Source organism: Urocitellus parryii, unplaced genomic scaffold (assembly GCF_045843805.1).
Source record: "Urocitellus parryii isolate mUroPar1 unplaced genomic scaffold, mUroPar1.hap1 Scaffold_109, whole genome shotgun sequence".
NCBI classification, from domain to species: Eukaryota; Metazoa; Chordata; class Mammalia; order Rodentia; family Sciuridae; genus Urocitellus; species Urocitellus parryii.
Genome location: NW_027551845.1, coordinates 570315 through 590273, shown reverse-complemented (window position 1 = coordinate 590273; position 19959 = coordinate 570315). Strand labels below are relative to the sequence as shown.

The 19959-nt window shown below is 34.0% G+C and overlaps 2 protein-coding genes across 5 annotated transcripts in view; one reads left to right on the top strand and one right to left on the bottom strand.

Annotated features, from left to right (window-relative positions):
* The window catches only part of LOC144251571 (lysosomal cholesterol signaling protein-like), a 47567-nt gene extending 40561 nt beyond the window's left edge, over positions 1-7006 (top strand). Inside the window, exons 13-16 of the mRNA XM_077794416.1 lie at positions 154-249; positions 2347-2411; positions 4022-4159; positions 6709-7006. Of these exons, the coding sequence (XP_077650542.1) occupies positions 154-249; positions 2347-2411; positions 4022-4159; positions 6709-7006 (597 nt within the window). The remainder of the gene's footprint in view (positions 1-153; positions 250-2346; positions 2412-4021; positions 4160-6708) is intronic.
* LOC144251572 (secernin-3-like) overlaps positions 5496-19959 on the bottom strand; it is a 35701-nt gene continuing 21237 nt past the window's right edge. For 3 of the 4 annotated variants that reach the window (XM_077794417.1, XM_077794418.1, XM_077794419.1), the window contains exons 6-8: positions 16232-16394; positions 15115-15295; positions 8441-12289 (exon numbers count right to left, since the gene is read on the bottom strand). In XM_077794417.1, the coding sequence (XP_077650543.1) occupies positions 12113-12289; positions 15115-15295; positions 16232-16394 (521 nt within the window). In that variant the 3' untranslated portion in view covers positions 8441-12112. Of the gene's footprint in view, positions 5574-8440; positions 12290-15114; positions 15296-16231; positions 16395-19959 lie in introns of those variants that run through there. The other variant, XM_077794420.1, reaches the window with a different exon arrangement.

Sequence of the window (19959 nt, the reverse complement as noted above, 5' to 3'; positions counted from 1 at the left end):
AAAGACAAAGCCTCTGTATTCTCTCAGTGTTTTTCCCTTTAGTCTCTCCCCCCCCCCTAATTATTAGGTAGAAAAGTTATTGTACTGTGCTCTGGATGGAGAGAAATGATTAGCAGGCTTCATTTTAAAATACTCTTTTTTTTTTCTTTATAGAATCTTTCCAGTTGTTTATGGTGGCTATTCAACCAAGAGCCTGGAAGACTATACGTTGAGTTACAGTTTTTCTGTGCTGTGTTTAACTTTGGCCAGGTACTTATTTACTGAAACTTTGAGGGGTTTTTGTCTTCCTGGATGAGTTGAATGCAGAGAAGGGTATGCGGATGTTGTTGTTTTCTTCTAAATCAATAGGGTTTAGTTTGTTTGCCAGCTGCTGGTATACATGACAGCTGACAGCTGCTGCCTGTCTTCTAGTAGAGATGAATTCTTATATTGGTTAAAGTCATCAGAATGTACATTGAGTGTTTCAACCAGCAATACCAAATAATTTTTTTGCTTTGGTTTTGAGATAAAGAATCATAATTTAAGCAGGGACAAGATGTCCTAAGTTCTTTTTAAACTTTTTGTAATCTTAAAAACTCACTTTGGGAAAAATAATTCACCTTCCTTTAAAGGATTTATCCCCTTAGATGGACAAATATTATTTCATTTACATTTTAAACAACAGATACTTAAATCTTTACTTTAAAATCATGTGGTGTGTAAATAAAACTTTAGTCAGGGGTAATACTTTTCTTTCCTTGATAGTTATTTGTGTGCCAAAAATTGCTAAGCATTTTATATTCATTATCTCATTTAAACATCATAATAATACTTGCAACATAGATGTTATCATCCCCAGTTTAAAACATAGAAAACTAAAATTCCATGAAAAAGTGATGTAAAAGGTACTATTGTCTATGTTCATGACACTATTAAAATACATATTTAACAATACGTTTTACATATTGGAAAATATTTTTAGGTGCAAATTTCAAAATTTGATCTTTTCATTAACTGTGGGTGTCGGGGTGGTGGTGCTGGGGATCAAACCCAGGATATTGCATATGCTAGTCAAGTGCTCTATCACTGAGCCACATCCCCAGCTCAGCCCCTTACTTTTTAATTAGAGAATACTCATCCCTCATCCAGAGATTGAATATCAGTTTGAAAAAATATTGTATTTGAAATCAGTATGTTGCCTACTAAATGTAAAATAATTTGCCAAGAGTTAGTTAAGACTTGTCAATAAATGCTCCTGCAAGATTTTTCCTAACATTAATTTCTTGAAGTATTTCCAGTTTGTTTTGCCATTATTGTGGGAACAAAATGGTTATATCTAAAGGTACAAATTACCTCGGTTATTTGTGTCAACTTATTACAACAAATATGAACTTCCCAAGATCTACTTGATAACTATATCTTACATTGTGATATTAAGATCTGACTTTGTATCCAAGAATTATAAAATACTAGATTGAAAAATCTCAGTCTTCTGTGGCATTATGCATTCAGAAAGCCAATTCAAGCTTAGCCCTCCTAGTCCTGGGGCTGAGAAAGCTTCATTGCACTGCACTTTGTCATGAACTGAATTAGTGCCAGGAATGCTCCCACACAAGTAGTTCAAGGGAGTGAGAGACACACAAACCTCACTCTCATCCAGTCTTCCTCTTGGAGAGGAGGAGAAAGATATTCCCTTCTGACTGCTTATAGTTTGGGGTAAAGAAAATCGGGCCCTTCATATAATGTTATATTGCCTTCTCCATCCCACCTTCCACCAACCTGCACCTCAGTATGCTTCACAAATGGCAGCTGTGCTCTCTTTCTCCCAGGCAGTCCTAAATTTCCTGATCTGGGGCTTATATCTTGTGCCAGTTTGCCTTATTACTCCAATTCCTTCAAGCCCTTTCCCTAACCACTAGCCAGTACCACTTCACATAAATTCTGTTCAGTTATTATTATTGGATATTGCAGCACTTGTTAATTATGTAATTTATGAAGTTTCAACAAAAAAACAATAAATACCTAAGCACAGTGGGAGATTTTTTTTTCAAAAACAAGAAAACAAAGACATATAATTCTTAAATATTTTTATTTTTCTTTAGTAAGGAGTCATAGGAATATGGTTGCTCAGCACTAGTTTTTATCACCCATCATAATTAGAACAGAATGATTGGGAAGAGGCAGCAAACATGTCTGGTTCCAGGTACTGAACTTTAGAGTACCTGCTTTGTATGCTCCATTTGAAATGTTGCTCTAATCACACTATAGGTTTGCCTCCTCAAGCACTAAATTTGGTGACTTCCTTAATTCCTGCTCTTACAATTTTATTGCTGCATTCAGAAAAAATAATTTTGTTTTCTTCCCTAGGGATTTATTTCCTTTGGAATCTTTGGATTGGACAAACATTTAATCATCCTGCCTTTCAAAAGAAGGTAAATTTAGTTTTGAAATAAATCTCTATATTCCTAAATTTGATGACAAAGCCATTATATTAAGATACTGATATTTTTATACCTTTAAACTGTTAGACCACCACTAAACACCATACAAGGGTTATCTGTTGATTCACATAGTTGTAAATAACTGCAGAGAAAATGTTGGAAGAACTATTATAAATGGAGCAATATAATTTGCATTTTAACAAAAACTGATGGACTCTGATTTTGATCTATGCCATTAGCTACATAAAGTTAAATAAAACTTGAACATATCTTTAGAAAGGGTAGTATTAAGTGGTGCCCCCAAAGGAATATATTTGATTGTCTTTCACCTTTGACAACAGGATTCTTCTATCAAACTAACTTATAGAAAACTCAATTTTTCTTTCTAAATTATTTTATTGGCTTAGTAAAGGGCTTCTTTGAATTAAGATCAAGAATTTTAAAAAGTAACAAGTATTGCAACTTGTAGGTGGGAGGAAAAGGCAGAGGGACAAATCTTTGTACTTCATTTGCTTTTAAAGTCAAAATTAGTAGAAATTAGAAGTGCTAACAGAATTCATCCTACCTGCTCTATGAATAGTGCCCCAAAACAGTATCTTTTATTCTTTCTTTCTTCTCCTTCAGCATCAGCATCAGCATCATCTTATTCACTAAGATTTCATTGTTAGGGTCATAATCATTTCATGAAGGAAAAGCGTAGTAAGAAAGTTATTGAACTTAGTTATCAGCTTCATAATGTGAACTACTCAACAGTTCAATTGTGTGAGCTGGCCAAAACAAAACCAGTCTGTACTCCAGAGCCCAGTATTTGCCTCTGTGATACCAAAATTTCAAAATGATTGAGTAAACTATTTGATATCTAAGTTATCTTTATGTTTCAAAAATGCAGTATAAGGAATATTTCTTAGTAAAAACTGAAATGAGCCAAAAATGTCTAGAGGATTTATAAAATAATTAGGTCACTCACCCAGCCTTCTGTGAAAAGGAAACTAAATGCAGAATCAGTTGTGTTGTAGATGAGATGGGAAATTTGGTGACTGGCTTTGGAACAGCCATTTTGATAGAGCAGAAGGGATTCTCTCTCCGTGCTTTTCTTTCGTTAAAAATAGCCTCCTTCGGCTGGGGTTGTAGCTCAGTGGTAGAACACTTGTCTAGCACATGTGAAGCACTGGGTTCAATCCTCAGCACTACATAAAAATAAAAGTAAAATAAAGTTTTAGAAAAAAAACTTTAAGAAAGTGAATATTTTTTTTTTAAAAAAAATAGCCTCCTTAGTCAGGCATGGTAATACACATCTATAATCCCAGCTCCTGGGAGGCCTCAAGTTTGAGGCCAGCCTGGGCATATTAGTGAGAATCTGTATCAAGACAAAAACATTTCTTAAAAAGGGGCTGAGGGGCTAGGGATATAGCTCAGTTTGGTAGAGTGCTTGCCTTGCATGTAACAAGACCCTGGGTTCAATCCCCAGGACCACAAAAAATGGTGGGGGGTGGGGGGACTGAGGATGTCACTCAGCAGTAGAGCATTTGCCTAGGTTTTCACAAAGTTCCAGGTTCAATCTCCAGTAAGAAAAAATAAACTCCTTAAATTTTGGTTTTCAGACTTGAATTTCTATGGAACAATAAAGAAACAGCAGAAAACGGAGATTATCTTGTTTCTGAGGAAATAAAAATGACCTGTCAACAATTTATCCATTATCACCGTGACCTCTGTATCCGTAACATCGTCAAGGAAAGAAGGTAAGCAAATTGCCATTGTAGATCCAAATAATTATATTTTAGATTAACTATTTTTGGATTTTAATAAGCTAATAGTTATGGGTCAATTTTTAGTTTAAGAAGTAGCATATGAAAGAGACATATTACTTTGATTTTACTATTTTAAAATATCATATAACTTCTGATTTCTACATAAAATGTGAGAACTTTAAAACAAACCCGAATGTGGTAGAATATTAACATTCACTTCATGTTGGCCATTAGTGTCTCTCACAAAGCTTTGAAATACATTGGATTCAGAAATGGTTTTATATTCCCATTTTCTAGTGTTATATTATTATATTGTTTCATATTGCCAAGAAAACAAAATGAAGGCAGGAGTGGTGGCACACTCCTGTAAGCCCAGCAATTTGGGAGGCTGAGGCAGGAGGATCGCAAATTCAAGGCCAGCCATGTTAACTTAGTGAGACCCTGTCTCAAAATTTTTTAAAAAAGGATGTAGCTCTGGGGTAAAGTGCCCCAGATTCAATCTCTGGTACCACAAATAATAATAATAATAAAATTTCTGCCTCTTAATTAATTCTGCTGCTTATATTTCACCTCAAGTCCTAATCTTCCTTTGGTCTATGACATTATATCTTCAAGGTATGGAATATACTGCAGCAGGAAATGACCAACTTTGAATAAACAAATTTGTAGTGAAAATATTTTTGGTTGTCATGCAAGAAAAATAAAACATAAGGAAAGTAACATGTGTATAACGGAAAATTATATAGGAGAGTTTATTTGCACCTATTATGCCACTATATTTAATATACATGCCATTATAATCAGAAGGTAGCCTAGGTTAGATGGTGGAAAGGGGAAGCATTTGGGTGTAGGTTAATACTAGAATTCAACTCCTGAATTGAAGTTTCTTGGCTGTGTGACAATAGGCAGGTTCAATTCTCTAGCCTTAGTTTTCCTTTTCTTTAAAAATCCGACTCTCAATATTGTTTGAATTAGGTGACAAAATGTCTGTGATATGCCTAGCCTAATGGTAAACTATGGAGAAAAGCTAATGTTCTACCCTTAAAGGGCTGAGCACAATTATTTCAAGATATTATCCGCATCAACAACTTGTTTTTCAACTGCTTTTCAAAATTAAAAAAGAAAACTCTGTTGTTATCTCTGTCAGGCCTGTTGTGATTGCCAACTGTCGGGAAGTGTAGCTCTTACCATTTGCAGGGCTGCCAGGCTGCCTTGGTCCCAGATGGTTGAATGGGCACCAGCTGGTAGTGTTCTGGCCTGTTCCCTGTCCCTTTCCAGGCTCTACTGCCTGTACAGCATCACATTCTCTGACACTCTGTACATCTCCATGGGCTTTTGTTACAGCTGCCTGATCACAGTCTTCAAGAAACTATTCAATTGGTGTCTGGGACAGAAGGCATTAGGACTATAAATTAAAAGCCAACAAACAGGAAGAAGGCTCAGACAGGGGTTGTAACATTCAGGCTTCTGTCAAAATGATGTTTGCAGTTGCAAAGAATTAAGTTAAGAGTTCTTATTACTAAGTTAAAATATTGTAATCTGGGGTTGGGGATGTAGTTCAGCGGTGGAGTGCTTGCCTAACAAGCATGAAGGCCCTGGGTGACATCACCAGCACCTCAAAACAAAACATATTGTGATTTTTACATACTTGAGAAACATTTTCGTTTATTAACCTTTTTTATAATTCTTATATGATACACATATATTTTATTTATGATAAAATGTTTTTAAATTCTTGTCACCTGTTTCTCATTTCATCTCAGTCTTCATTCGCTATTTCTCATTGTCAAGCACTTTAGGTTTTACAGCTTGACTGATGCTTGTGGACAGATTTTTGTTGTCTATTGCATATTTGTACAGAATTTATGTAATTGGGTTTGGTTGGGTTTTTTTTTTCATTTCTCTTTTCCTTGTTTATTTGAACACATTTGAAGGACCTCATATTTGCATTAAGAAGACAAAATTTAAGTGATCAAGAAGTAGATTTATAAAGCACATTTTAAAAAATCTTAAGATTTGTAGCAAGACAGATCTCACTTATTCTTTCCTTGCTTTTTAATGAAGCAAATCCTGACAAACACAAAAGTGAGGTTGTCTTGGTTGCTGATGGAAAGAAACACTACTTGTGGGCACGATAATAAAGTTTGATTTGAGTAGTTTAATAAAAATAGTAACTTCTTAAGAGCTTACAAAAAATATGTAATGTTCCTGAGACAATTAAAATTACATAGCACAAATAAGAATATAAGAAATTATAATATATTTAATATTCAGACATTACCTATGTCCATTTTTTGTTGTTGAAGCGTTTCTGTTTTCACAAGCATTATTGGCATATTTTATTTTTCTCCAGGAGTCTTTCTGGGGTCAGGAAAGTTAACAATTCCTTTATATTCAGAACAGTTTCATTCCTGCCATGCTTTTAACTATCGTGCCGTCTTCCCTTGTCTCCTTCTATTTTTTCCTTGCTTGTCCTCTACCATGCAGTGCTGATACCAGGTTTACAGAACATATGGGTGAATCATTCCTTTGACATACAGGTGTGGTGCAAAGACTTCTGCTGGGACCTTCTGTGGCTGTGACCAGGTGAACTGGCTAATTGAAGTTGGCCTTGCCTCTGACCGTGGTGAAGCTGTGATATATGGAGACAGACTGGTGCAAGGGGGAGTCATCCAACATATTACCAATGAATATGAATTTCGGGATGAGTACTTGTTTTACAGATTTCTTCAAAAGAGTCCTGAACAGACTTCTGCTATTAATGCAGACAGCCCCCAACAGGAAAGCTATAAAGAAATTGAGCATTCACCCCCATCTTCACTTTCTCCTAAGTCCTAAATGATAAAGGAGAGAATCCTCCACGGAATCATATTCTAGTCCCAGATCCAGTATTTATCTGTGTGATCTTGGGAAAGTTAGACCCTCTCTGAGCCTTAGTTGCCACTTCTGTAAAATCTGACAAGATGCATTCCCCCCGCCCCGTGCTAACACTGTGGTTTTAGTATGGAAAACACATAGGAAAGTGACCTAGGAAAAAGAAAGAAACAAAAGGAAAAGTTCTGATAGTGAATATAATAATTACTATAAATAATACTAATGTGGCAACATTATAAAATGATTTCTTCCTGCAACTGTTTGCTATAACTTCAAAATCAATATCCAGTTGACAATTCCTTTTAATTGCCAAATTTGACAGATGTTCTGCTGGTGAAATGGACATAAAATTATGGTAACTTTACATTTATTAATGGCACTTCCTAAAAAAAATAATTTTACTGAATCTAATAAGAGGTTCTTATTCCTCCCAGCCCCCGTCCATTTCTTCGAAAAAACTCATTAACAAATTAGAATCACTGCCTTTTTTTTTTAAATAGGCTTGTCTCTTCTTGCTCTTCTAACCAAAGTACTAATCTATGTCATTAGGAAAGGAATAAAAACCTCCATAAATATTATCATCAAAATCCAATCTCTAACTTTTGTGCTACAGATAGTAATTTGTGCATATTTATTTAAATATTAAAAAATTATTGTCATGTGATGTATCACTTATTATTTGCACAAAGCAACATAGTACAGAATAATAACCCTACTACTTTTCTCCCTGCAGTGAATAAAAAGGACCATATATATAGGCCAAGTCAAGAGTTAAAACTTCTAGACATAGCACCCTATGACTACCTTTAGAATTCAGTCTATGAATTCTATGTATTAAAAAAAATCTGTTTTTTAAATTTTTAAATTACTAAATGTTGCTATCTTAGTCCATTAAGGCAGCTATAACAAAACACCACAAACTGGATATCTTATAAACAACAGAAACTTATTTCTTATAAGTCTGGAGGCTGTGTAGTCTAAGATTTAAGACATGGGCAGGCTCAGTGTCTGGTGAAGGCCTGATTTCTGGTTTACAGCTGGTGCCCTTTTGCTGTGACCTCACATGGTAGAAGGGAAAAACTCTTGTCTCTTCAGCCCTGAGAAAGGGACTGATGCCATTCATGAGGGCTCTACCCTCACGACCTAGTCACCTCCCAGTACTATCCCACTGGGGATTACATTTTAACATATGAATTTGAGGGGATGCAAACATTCAGACCATAACAGATAAAGTTCATCTTCAGAAAATTAAAGGGAGTTATTCACATGATTTTTGAACATCTACTTAATTATTAGGTGTCAGTTTAACTTACTTAAAATATGTTGAAATGTTTATCTCATGTTTAGTGTTTTCTATATAAAGCCGTTTAGAAAATTATTGCCCTTTTAATGCAACAGATATATAAATTTTTTAAAAACCTGCATGGAAGCCTAGTGTATTTAACAAGTAAATTTTACTTTAGTATACCATTAACCTATACAAATTTCAAGCTATCATTAGAGAATGGGCGTGTTTTTAAACAGAACTGTCTTGTGGGGGAACTTTTTCTAAAAAAATATGACCACGTTAATACTCTTTGAATGCTCAGGAGTAAGCATAAAGCCTCACTGCTGTTCCAATAGAGATGTAACTCACATGCATGCAGGCAACTCAAACTCAAGTGGAGAAATTTTTTATTTATGAACAAGTCATACAAATAAGTCATACTGCATATGTTCTGTTATTTGCACAAAAGGATTCTGCAACCTCTTTTTCCATGGGAGACACTAAAAGAAAATCCTAGATCAGAATGATCTGCAGTTTCAGATAAAGGATTTTAAGAGATGTTTTTAGATTAAGGATATGTTAATTTTATTAAATGAAAATATTTGTAACTGTTACTTTCTCACTGACAAAGCAAGTTTCTCAATAAACTACCTATTTTAACTTTCACTGCTGTCATCTTTTCTTTGGGCAACTGCAATGATACAGATACTATCAAACGGGTCTTTAATCTAAGTTCTTAATGTTTTCTTAAATGAGTTTCTTAAGACTGTCCCTTTCTTCATGACCCATTAGGTCCTGTGCATAGGAACTTCCCCAATTATGAATTCACTAAACACCTTTTATGAGTGAGTTAATATGAAATTAAGAGTGCCTTACATACATTTCATGATTTTTCTTAAATATTATTTTTAGTTGTGATTGGACACAATACCTTTATTTTATTTATTTTTATGTGGTTCTGAGGATCAAACCCAGCGCCTTGCACATGCTAGGCAAGCACTCTACTGCTGAGCCACATCTCATGATTTTTCATATGTAGAGTCACAGCTGAGAAAATTATCTGGTACAATTTTGATTAAAATCTACCCCTTTTTACTAATCTTCAGCATAGTCTATTGTTATCTTAACTCTCAATGAACAAGTCCATGCCTAACTTGTGCTTTGCTTTTAATATTTTTAGAATAAGATAAAGTATATTTTGGTACTTGGAGAATAATGATTAGTGACCCAAAAGTTATGCAAAAGAGAAAAATTCACTATGTAGAACTGTTTTTGGAAAATTTTACAAGAAGGAACTAACTTTCCAAAATTCTAGGCTACATATTATTTCTAGGACAACATTCTTTTTTTAACAATAAATATATAAACTGATATTTTCATCAAGATCAAACAATGTAGCTTTCTGTAAAGTACTCAATTTATTAGATGACTCCCTTGGTTTATAACATAATTTAAGGGTTGACCTAATAAAAAGCTTAATTCAGCAACTATATTTTTTACTCTTACAATAGATAAAATTTAATAAAACCTTAAATTTTTTACAATATATCCCAAGGCATTAATCACCCCCACAAGTACTCACAGCCCAATTGCATTTATACAGTAAAAGTCAAGCTATATTATATTAATTTACACTAATAATTACATACATTAATAATACATTAATAATCCTTGTGTTTTTAAACATTTTTGTTGTAGATAGACACAATATATTTATTTTTATGTGGTGCTGAGGATTGAACCTACTGCCTCACACATGTGAGGCAAGTCCTCTACCACTGAGCCATGGCTCCAGCCCCAATTATCCTTGCTTTCATATGGGGATATATTCCCATTTCTAATATGGAAAGAAGCAACAGCTTGATTTGAAACTTATCAAAAGCTAACAAGTTGTATAGATAAATTATCTAGATAATTTCTGCAACCTTGCTTTTTATAGGCAGAGGACTGTATAAATTTTTCCTGTCAGTATCTGAATATTCATTTTGCAAATATCTATTAATAAGCATTTATTACATGCCAGACACAATACTGAACACTGCACATACAACAGTAAGAACAAATATGATTCCTAGTTTCATAGAGCTTAGTTCTACTGTGTTTAAAGTTCTGTGCAAATGTTTAATGTATAATTAATTTGTGATCAGGATAGCGTGTGGCTCCAAGAGTATTTAAGAGAGACCTGACCTTGTGGTTTGAGGAAAACTTCCTTAAGGAATTCCTGTCTTGGCAAAACCATTAAAAGAACTACAAAAGGTGAGAACACGGAATGAATGTTCCATGAGGAAGGAACTTGGGCACATTCCAAGACTTGAAAGGGCAGCATAGGTGAAACATAAAAAACAATGGTGAACGTGTAATAAGATAAAGACAGAGGACAGATTAATTAGCAGGCTCTTGGTGGTATTTGTTAAGAGACTTTAACCCAAGAACAATGTCTTTGAAAGAGTTTTAGACTCAACAATAAGAAAATGAACAAACAACTGATTTCAAAATGGGCAAAAGATCTGAACAGACACCTCACCAAAGAAGATGTACCCAGGTGGCAAATAAGCAATGAAAAGATGTTCAACATTTCATGTCACTAGGGAATTGCAAATTAATACGAGAAACAACTGCACAACTATTAGAATGGTAAAAATTTAAAACACTGACACAAAAAATGCTGGGAAGGATATGGTGCAACATTGCTGGTGGGGATGCAAATGGTAGTGACTCTGGAAGACAGTTTGGCGAATTCTTACAAAAACTGAACATGGTCTTACCATATGACCCAGCAGTTGCACACTTTGTAATTTACCCAATGTAAGTTGAAATTTTACATCCACACAGAAACCTGCATATGGCAGTGTGTAGATTTACTCATAATTGCCAAGACTTAAAAGCAACCAAAATGTCCTTTAGTAATGATACATCCAGACAGTGATACATCCAGACAGTGGGATATTATTCAGGCTAAAAAGAAAGGCGTTATCAAGTCATGAAAAACAAGGAATAACTTAAGTGTATGTTACTAGTAAGCAAGAGAAATCAATCTGAAAGAATACCTACTGTATGATTCCAACATTATGGGGAAAGCAAAACAGAGAAAACTAAAAACAAAATAGTGGTTTCTAAGAGACAGTGGAAGGCTAAACAATTGGAGCTATAAGTTCACTGGTAAGCCAACTCTTGATATAGAGTGTGTTTAAATGAAAGTGTATTTTCAGAATTAATACAATGACAAAGATTTAGTGTGTAAATCTAGAAAATTCCCATGTTAGCACTGGTTAATATTTGCTTAAAGTGTAAGAAAACTCACCACTTCATATTTTTTCCGTTACTAAAAAAAACTTAAAATAATTGATAAAATGATTTGAGGGTTCTACGAAATTATAAGTATAAATCCATGCATCATATTAATGTCTTATGCTTTATGTAGAATTGAATACTTAATTTTTTTTAGTTGTAGATGGACACAATACTTTTATTTTATTTATTTGCATGTGGTGCAGAGGATCAAATCCAATGCCTCACACATGAGAGGGAAGTGCTGTACCACCGAGCCTCAGCCCCAGCACCTGAGTACTTAATTATTGTGACAAACAAAAAGTTATTGTGGCTAAAAGAAATAATTGCCTGGAATAACACCTAGCTACCTCATGATATATGTTTGGTTTTCTTTGTCAGTATCTCAGCAAAACTATATGAGTTTTAACAATTGAACTATCACTTGAATGCTATTAAAGAATAATAGCTAAGTAGGTTTACCTCAAGACAATGGATTCTGACTTTGAGGGAGATTTCCACCATTTCTATGATTGCTATGAAGTAATATTTGCCTTATAAATTCTAATTTCATCCTTTGTACTCTGAGGAAAGAGATTAGCAATTTTATCCATATCAAGATGCTTGTTTTGGAGGACTGACTCCATCTTTTTGAATAGTTCTTTCTCCAGCTTCCTCATGTTATCCAGTATTGTTCCTAAACAGTATTTATCCTAAACAATGAAAAGTACACAAATACACATACATGAGTACATGAATCTATCCAAATTCCAACCCACCCTCACAGACAAGATTTGTTCACTGTGGTTTCTACTTCTGGATTAGTTACCCCTCCTAATATGTAAATATAGAAGGAATGAATCTCTATTTTAGACTGAATGAAATCCCTGCGTTCAATTATCAGCATCAAAAACAACAACAACAAGGGCTGGGGTTGTGGCTCAGTGGTAGACATTTGCCTCACATGTGTGAGGCACTGGGTTCATTTCTCAGCACTGCATACAAATAAATGACTAAAGGTCCATCAACAACTAAAATATATATTTTAAAACAGCAACAACAAAATCCCTGCACATAACAAAGTTAACATTCATATTTTTTGCCTCTTTGATGCAAAACACACAAACATAAATGACCCAAAAGTCAACTGAGAGGGGCTGGGGCTGGGGCTCAGCATAGCGAACTTGCCTGACATGCGTGAGACACTGGGTTCAATTCTCAGCACCACATATAAATAAATAAAAGAAAGGTCTGTCAACAACTAAAAAAAATTTTTTTAAATCACCTAAGAAATAAACTATGAAAAAAAACCCAGCCAAGTCATTTAATATTTATACCAATAAATATAGAAGATTTTCTATCTCACTAGTAATCAAGAAATGTAAATTAAAACTATCAGTAGGACTGAGTCTCCCTAAAACAAAAAAGTAGTTAGAGTCAGAACTAGAACACAGCTTATTGATACCACCCTCAAATTACATTATTTTTCCACCACTTTATATTGTCAATCAACAATTAACATCTTTTAAACAGTAACAGCTTCTAATGTTTTTAAACATTTATTTATTTATGTATCTTTAGTTTTAGGCAGACATATTATTTTTTTTAATGTGGTGCTGAGGATCGAACCCAGTGCCTCATGTATGCTAGGTGAGCACTCTACCACTGAGTCACAACCCTAGCCCCGAGCTTTTCATTTTTATCCCAAAATTACTTTGTAATTCCAATCAGCAATTTAATTTACTTTAACAAATATTTAATACTAACTCTATAAAGCTCACCTCCCAGAAGCAGCATAATGGGGAAAAGAGAAGTGAAAGCTCATGAGAGCAATTATGAGCAACAAAGGCTGTGTGGAAACTGCACAGGAGGAGTAAAGGGAAGTTCCTGAAGCATAACACTAAGGGACTTGAGCAAAGACCAAAGAATCAGAGTGCACATCATTGTTCACCACACTGTTCTGAGTGTGGAGAATAAGCTAAGTACATAGGAATGATAGACACCTCAGGCCCAGTCACTTGGGCCCCAGTCAGCATATTAAGTGGGTTCCTATTACTTGCCTCTCATTTCACACCACTAAGCTACAAAACAGTATTTAGACTGTAGACCAGATGTGAAAACAAACTGGTCCCCAATAAAGCAGAATCAGCATTAAGAATTCTTAGCAAATAGGAAGTCTGGCAAAGTGCTTCAAGCAAAAGCAAAATAGTGAAGTGGGGGGAAAAAGGCAGATAACTATGCAAACTTATTACAGGCAAAAATGAGTAATTGCCTGGAGGAAAATTAATTTAATTGATTTAAATGTAGACAGATGTAAATGCCTAGATCTTGAAAAAGTTAAAGGATTATATAGCAAGAAAAATTAGCAAGTGGTAAAAATAGCCAAGAAAAGATATAGGATGGTTAATCTTTTCCTTCATTGCACGTTGTCAATTGATAGTTGCCTTTAGACAGCACTTGTACTTTCTTTTTTTCTTTTTTATTTCTTTCTTTCTTTTCTTCTTCTTCTTTTTTTTTTTTTTTTTTTTTTTTTTTTTGCAATGCTGGGTGGGGATCAAACCCAAGGCCTCATGCATGCATGCTAATGCATGCTAAGCAAGTACTCTACTATTGAGCTACAACCCCAGCCCCATTTCATTCTTATGGGGGGGGGAGTTGGACAGGCAAGGGATAGGGAAGGCTGAAGAGGTATATTTTATAAAATTAAGTTTCAATCTATGTCATAAAATAAATACATCTGCTTATTTCTGGAGATTTCAGGTGATATGTTGCTCTTTACAATGTTCACATTTTTAAAATAATAAGCATATATTATTTTTTTAAAAAACAACTTATTATTTTAAGTCTATGTGGCCTTCAATTAATTTTCATCTGCAGTTGTAGGATTAAAATTTACTGCCCTTTAGAGTCTTTGTAATTTTTGGTGTGAGATACTAAGCTAATTACTAAACCTCTCTCCTAGTCTTGGATTCCTTATCAGTAAAATGGAGATAACAATAGTACCTATCTCATAAAATGATTGTGCAGATTAAATAAAATAATCCATATAAAATGGTATATGATAAGTGCTTAATAAATGTTAGTTATTATTATGTTTAATATACTAAATTTCTCTAAAATAGTCACAACATACATATTCTTAACCAAAAGTAAAAATAATACAGCTTTACTATAGTAATAGCATCTACACTATTTCTTTTTTTTTGGGGGGGTGGGGGTAGAGGGTACCGGGGATTGAACTCAGGGGCACTTGACCACTGAGCCACATCCCCAGCCCTATTTTGTATTTAAAGACAGAGTCTCACTGAGTTGCTTATTACCTCGCTGTTACTGAGGCTGGCTTTGAAATCCAATCCTTCTGCCTCAGCCTCCCAAGCTGCTGGGATTACAGGAGGGCACCATCATCTCCAGCAACATCTATACTATTTATAATCCTACTTTTTACATGAAGGAAAGAAATTGGTTCTTCAATGTTTAGAATTCAGATTGAATCATACTTTAAACTATTCTAATGATACAACAGATAATATAATAATACCTCATTATTATTTATTACTTCCAAAGCCTGTTGGTGGTTTTGGTAGAGTGGGTGTCTTCTGTCAGGCTTACTCTTTAAGTGCAGCCTCTTTTTAACTGGATCTTCAAGTTCAAATGTTGGTGAACTGGTATCCAACAGTTGTGAAATATGTGGCACAAATATGAAAGGCTTAAAAACTGATCTAGAAGAAAGAGACTTAATTAAATTGACATGTCAAAATGTTGAAAAATTCAGCATTATTCTAAGTTTTCCAAGATTCTCTTAGAGAAGTTTCTGTTAATGATGCTACATAAGTAAGTTGTTCCTGTCATATTAATTATGCTATGCCCAAATCCCAGTGTACAGTGTGATCTCATTTATAGCAGGGGCAATGCTTAATTTAGGGCTGCATTCATACCGACCTACTGAGAGCACAGCACATATACCATGTCAGTGAATGAACAGTTTTCCATTTCCTAAGGTAAGAACAATTCTCAGTGTTATAGACTGAGGATTATAACTTGGAGTGAAAATCAGTACAAGTGTTAATGAAGGGACACAGGTTTCACACTCTAACTTCTTGAAGTATCTTTAACAATATGAAAGTCTATAACATTAAGGGATAGCAAGTACGAAATCATTTCTAAATGTAATGTGGTGTTAAATTTGGTAAGAGATACAAATGACTTGAATCAAGATAGTCTATAAATAAAGTCCTAAAGATATAACTTGAACTACTGATAGTTTAAGTTTTATATGTATGTTTTCTATATGTACAAAAGTAAATCTAGCACAACTACATTACTTATTCAATTTACTAACTTATAAATCATCTAATGTCATTAATGTCTGAAATCTGAGAAACCTATCTACCTTCTTTTCTTGACAATGTTAAATATATTTGTAGGAAAGAGGAGTACAGATAAGGGTAAATACAAAACTATAAGCCTTTTCTTCCCATAAAAAATGAGAACAGTTACACATTTATGGAAATTGCAATCTAAAATTGGCCCAGAAAATCCACCAACAAGTTGTCTTATTTATGTAACAAAAATTTAGTCTCACAGAATTATCAACACACTATGATTCTTCCCCATACCATGACCACTTGCTAGTTCACAGTATTTTGTGACTTTACCTCTCAGGATCAGGAGTCCGCGTAAAGAAGTGAATGCAAGGAAGGTTGGAATCTTGAGGTAAAACAGAAACCATGCTTGCAGTGGTCAGGAATTCTCCCTCCATATTAATGCCACTTGGTTTATCTCGGAGAATTTCCATCATTGTTTCAAATGTTATGTTTCCTAGGGAAATAATTTTAAAATCCATTAAATATGTTTGCATATATATATTTTACAATTACAAACTGCTTTCTCTACTGATAATATAGGAGATATCGATTTTGGTATAAATGAGACATCAACTATAAACAAACTCTGTTTCAACAGCACATTGTCACAGAAAGATATTTTCTTTTAAATATAAAATATGCAAAATCTCAAAAACATTCTAACAGGTAAAAACTTTGTAAGCAAAAGCAATCAATAGTATAAAAATACATTCAATCCTATTGCACTTACAGAATTTTTAAGGCATATTTAGTAATGAACTGATGATATTTCAATAACCTATTATCTGAGCCTGTCCATTCAATCAATAAAAATATTGTATTTAGTTTCCAATATTATAAAAAATTATTTTTATAAAACAACACATTATTTTTCCTATATTAATTTCTGTGTCTGACATTAATAAGCTTACATTAAAGTGTGGGCTAGAACTTGAAAAAGAATGAAGATGACAAAACACATTATGGTTAATGGAATTTGGGTGTGCATAATCCTGCTGGGCTACTTTAAAAATTAAACGTCCATGTGTGAGATGAAACATGTATGTGATGATATATTGCATGTGATTATACTGTTTTATGCTTTTATATTTAATGTGTATTGTTTTTCAGAATTTTTTTTGAGGAAAATAGAAAAAATTATTTTCTATCTTTAGTAAATATAACATGTCCCTGGTTACACAGAGTTTCAGAATTCAGTATTTGGAAAGCATCACAAAAATTTTTTTAAAGTCATTGATGTTTTCAGACAGCTCTGTTCCTTGCTATACACATTTATAGTCAAAGATGTGGCTCAGAACTACCTTACAGTAACAACAACAACAACAAAAAAACCCTAACCTACCTATATAGTTATTATGGTTTGGATATAAGGTATTTCCCCAAAGTTCCTGTGTGAAGGCAGAAATGTTCAGCAGTGAGAGGATTAGATTGTAAGAGTTGAAACCTAATTAGTGGATTAAGCCACTTGATGGATTAATAATTTGAATGGACTAGTTGGGCAGTAACTATAGGCAGGTGGGAATGACTGGAGGAATTAGGTCTCTAGAGGTGTACCTTTGTATTTGTCCCTGATCCCTCTCTGTCTGCTTTCTGGACATCATGAGTTGAGTAGTTTTCCTCCATCAGCCCTTCCACCATGATGTTATGCCTCACCAAGAGCTCAGAGCAATGGAATCAGCTGAGACCTCTGAAACTGTGAGCCAAAATAAACTTCCTCCTCAAAGTTGTACTTGTCAAGTATCTTGGTCACAGCAATTAAAAAGCTGACTAACACAGCAGTCCTACAAAAATAGTTTGTTTTTCTTCTGACCTATCATTAATTTTCTTCTGCAAAATTTATCACTCCAAATTCCTCCTAAATCAAATTCAAACTCCTGAAAATTAAAACTTACTATTAAGCTCAACTGAAATGACCTTTTCCTCTCCATCTATAAGCATTACTAATCTTTTGTTTATTTGTTGTAGCCCCATCATTAGATTATACATTCCCTATAGAAAAGGATGATATTTCCCTCTATTTAGTTCTCATTTATTTAAAAAAAAAAAACATTTTGGGGCATCTGTTAAGTGCCAGGCACTGTCATAGAAACTAGAGGTGTATATCTATATAGAGATATAAATATGAAGAGATATATCTCTTCATGAATATGATCCAATTTCAACTAAAGTAACAACAGTTAACAAGTCATTGACAATCTCTCCTAAAAAGTTTCAGAATAGGCTTAAAAGTTTTCCTTTGAATATAAGAAATTCTCATTATCAAAAGAAAACTGACACAAGAAAAGACTACTACTCAAAGTAACACATTTAAAATGAGAATCAAAACTTCATGGTAAATAATGGAGTAAAAAGGATTGATTGAATTTTTAATGTAAAATAAAAATATTACAGAAATAAATTTATATAAATATAAACTTACAAAAAACAATTTAGTTTTAAATTTTAACATGCTAATTCTTAGAACAAAGAATGAAGTATAATTTTTCCAACAAAATTTTATGAGAATACTTTATGACTACTGCAGGATGATCATAAAGACAATTTTCACAAAAATATTTGAGGATTACATCAAGTTTCTTAACCCATCATTTCCCAGCATCCAATAATGGGTTGTCACTCTCTTAATCCTTTAATACTGAAGTCACTGTCTTTGAAAGCACTTGATCATATTACCATCCTTAGTTTTCTCTTCAATTAATAGGTCTAACTCTATCCATGTGTTATTTGTCATTGACTTTGTATGAGACTTTTCTTGGGATAAACTGAAAAAATATTATAAAATTCATTGGCAAAAATGAACATTCAAGAATTTCCAGAAATAAAAAAAATTAAATCAACTAAAAATAAAATAAAATATATGATTATTAAAAAAATTGCCAGGATAATTCTGAAAAAGCAGAGTAATAAGGAGGTGTTTTTCATGTCACATAAAAAAAAAAAACAGTATTATAAATACTCTCATATTGTTCTCTAGCTCATAAAACAGGTTTTGAGGGGCTGGCGATATTAGCTCTGTAACTCAGAGGAAGAGCACTTGCCTAGCATGAATGAAGCCCTGGGTTCAATATATAGCACTGAAGAGAGAAAGAAAGAAAAAGAGAAACTGGGTACCATGGGGCACACCTATAATCCCGCTACTTGGAACACAGGATTGCAAGTTAGAGGCCAGTCTGGGTTAACTCAGCAAAACCTGTCTCAAAATTAAAAGAGGGGTGGGGTATAGTCAGCCTAGCATACTTGAAAAATGTTCAATTCCCAGGACTGCAAAAAAAAAAAAGTCATGTTCTGACTGTTTCAGGTATTCATTCATGTTTTTAAACAGGGAGATTTCCACTACTCCAGTTATTATAGTTATTCCTGGAAGAAGGTAAGTTTAATTCCAAGTACTCCAACACAGGTAGCAGTATTCTTTTAACCACTCCATTATTATGCCTCCAATTTATTAAATACATCAGTTTTTTCTTACCCAGAAATAGTACCAGGTTATTTTTTTTAAAGAGAGAGTGAGAGAGAGGAGAGAGAGAGAGAGAGAGAGAGAGAGAGAGAGAGAGAGAGAGAGAGAGAATTTTTAATATTTATTTTTTAGTTCTCGGAGGACACAACATCTTTGTTGGTATGTGATGCTGAGGATCGAACCCGGGCCGCACGCATGCCAGGCGAGCGCACTACTGCTTGAGCCACATCCCCAGCCCAGTACCAGGTTCTTAATAACAACAATAAACATGGTATATCCATATTGTAACAAGTACAGTTTGTTTGTTTTTTAAGTAATAAAACATAGTGTCTGCCATCAGGTATTTCAGATAACTTATGTGGAAATATTTAATTGTTTCCTTAAAATCAGTTTTTGGTTTTGTTTTTGATTGTACCCAGGGGTGCTTAATCACTGAATCACATCCACAGCCCTTTTTATTTTTTATTTTAAGACAGGGTTTTGCTACATTGCTGAAGCTGGCTTTGAACTTCCTATCCTCCTGCCTTAGTCTCCCAAACTGCTAAGATTACAGGCGAGCATCACC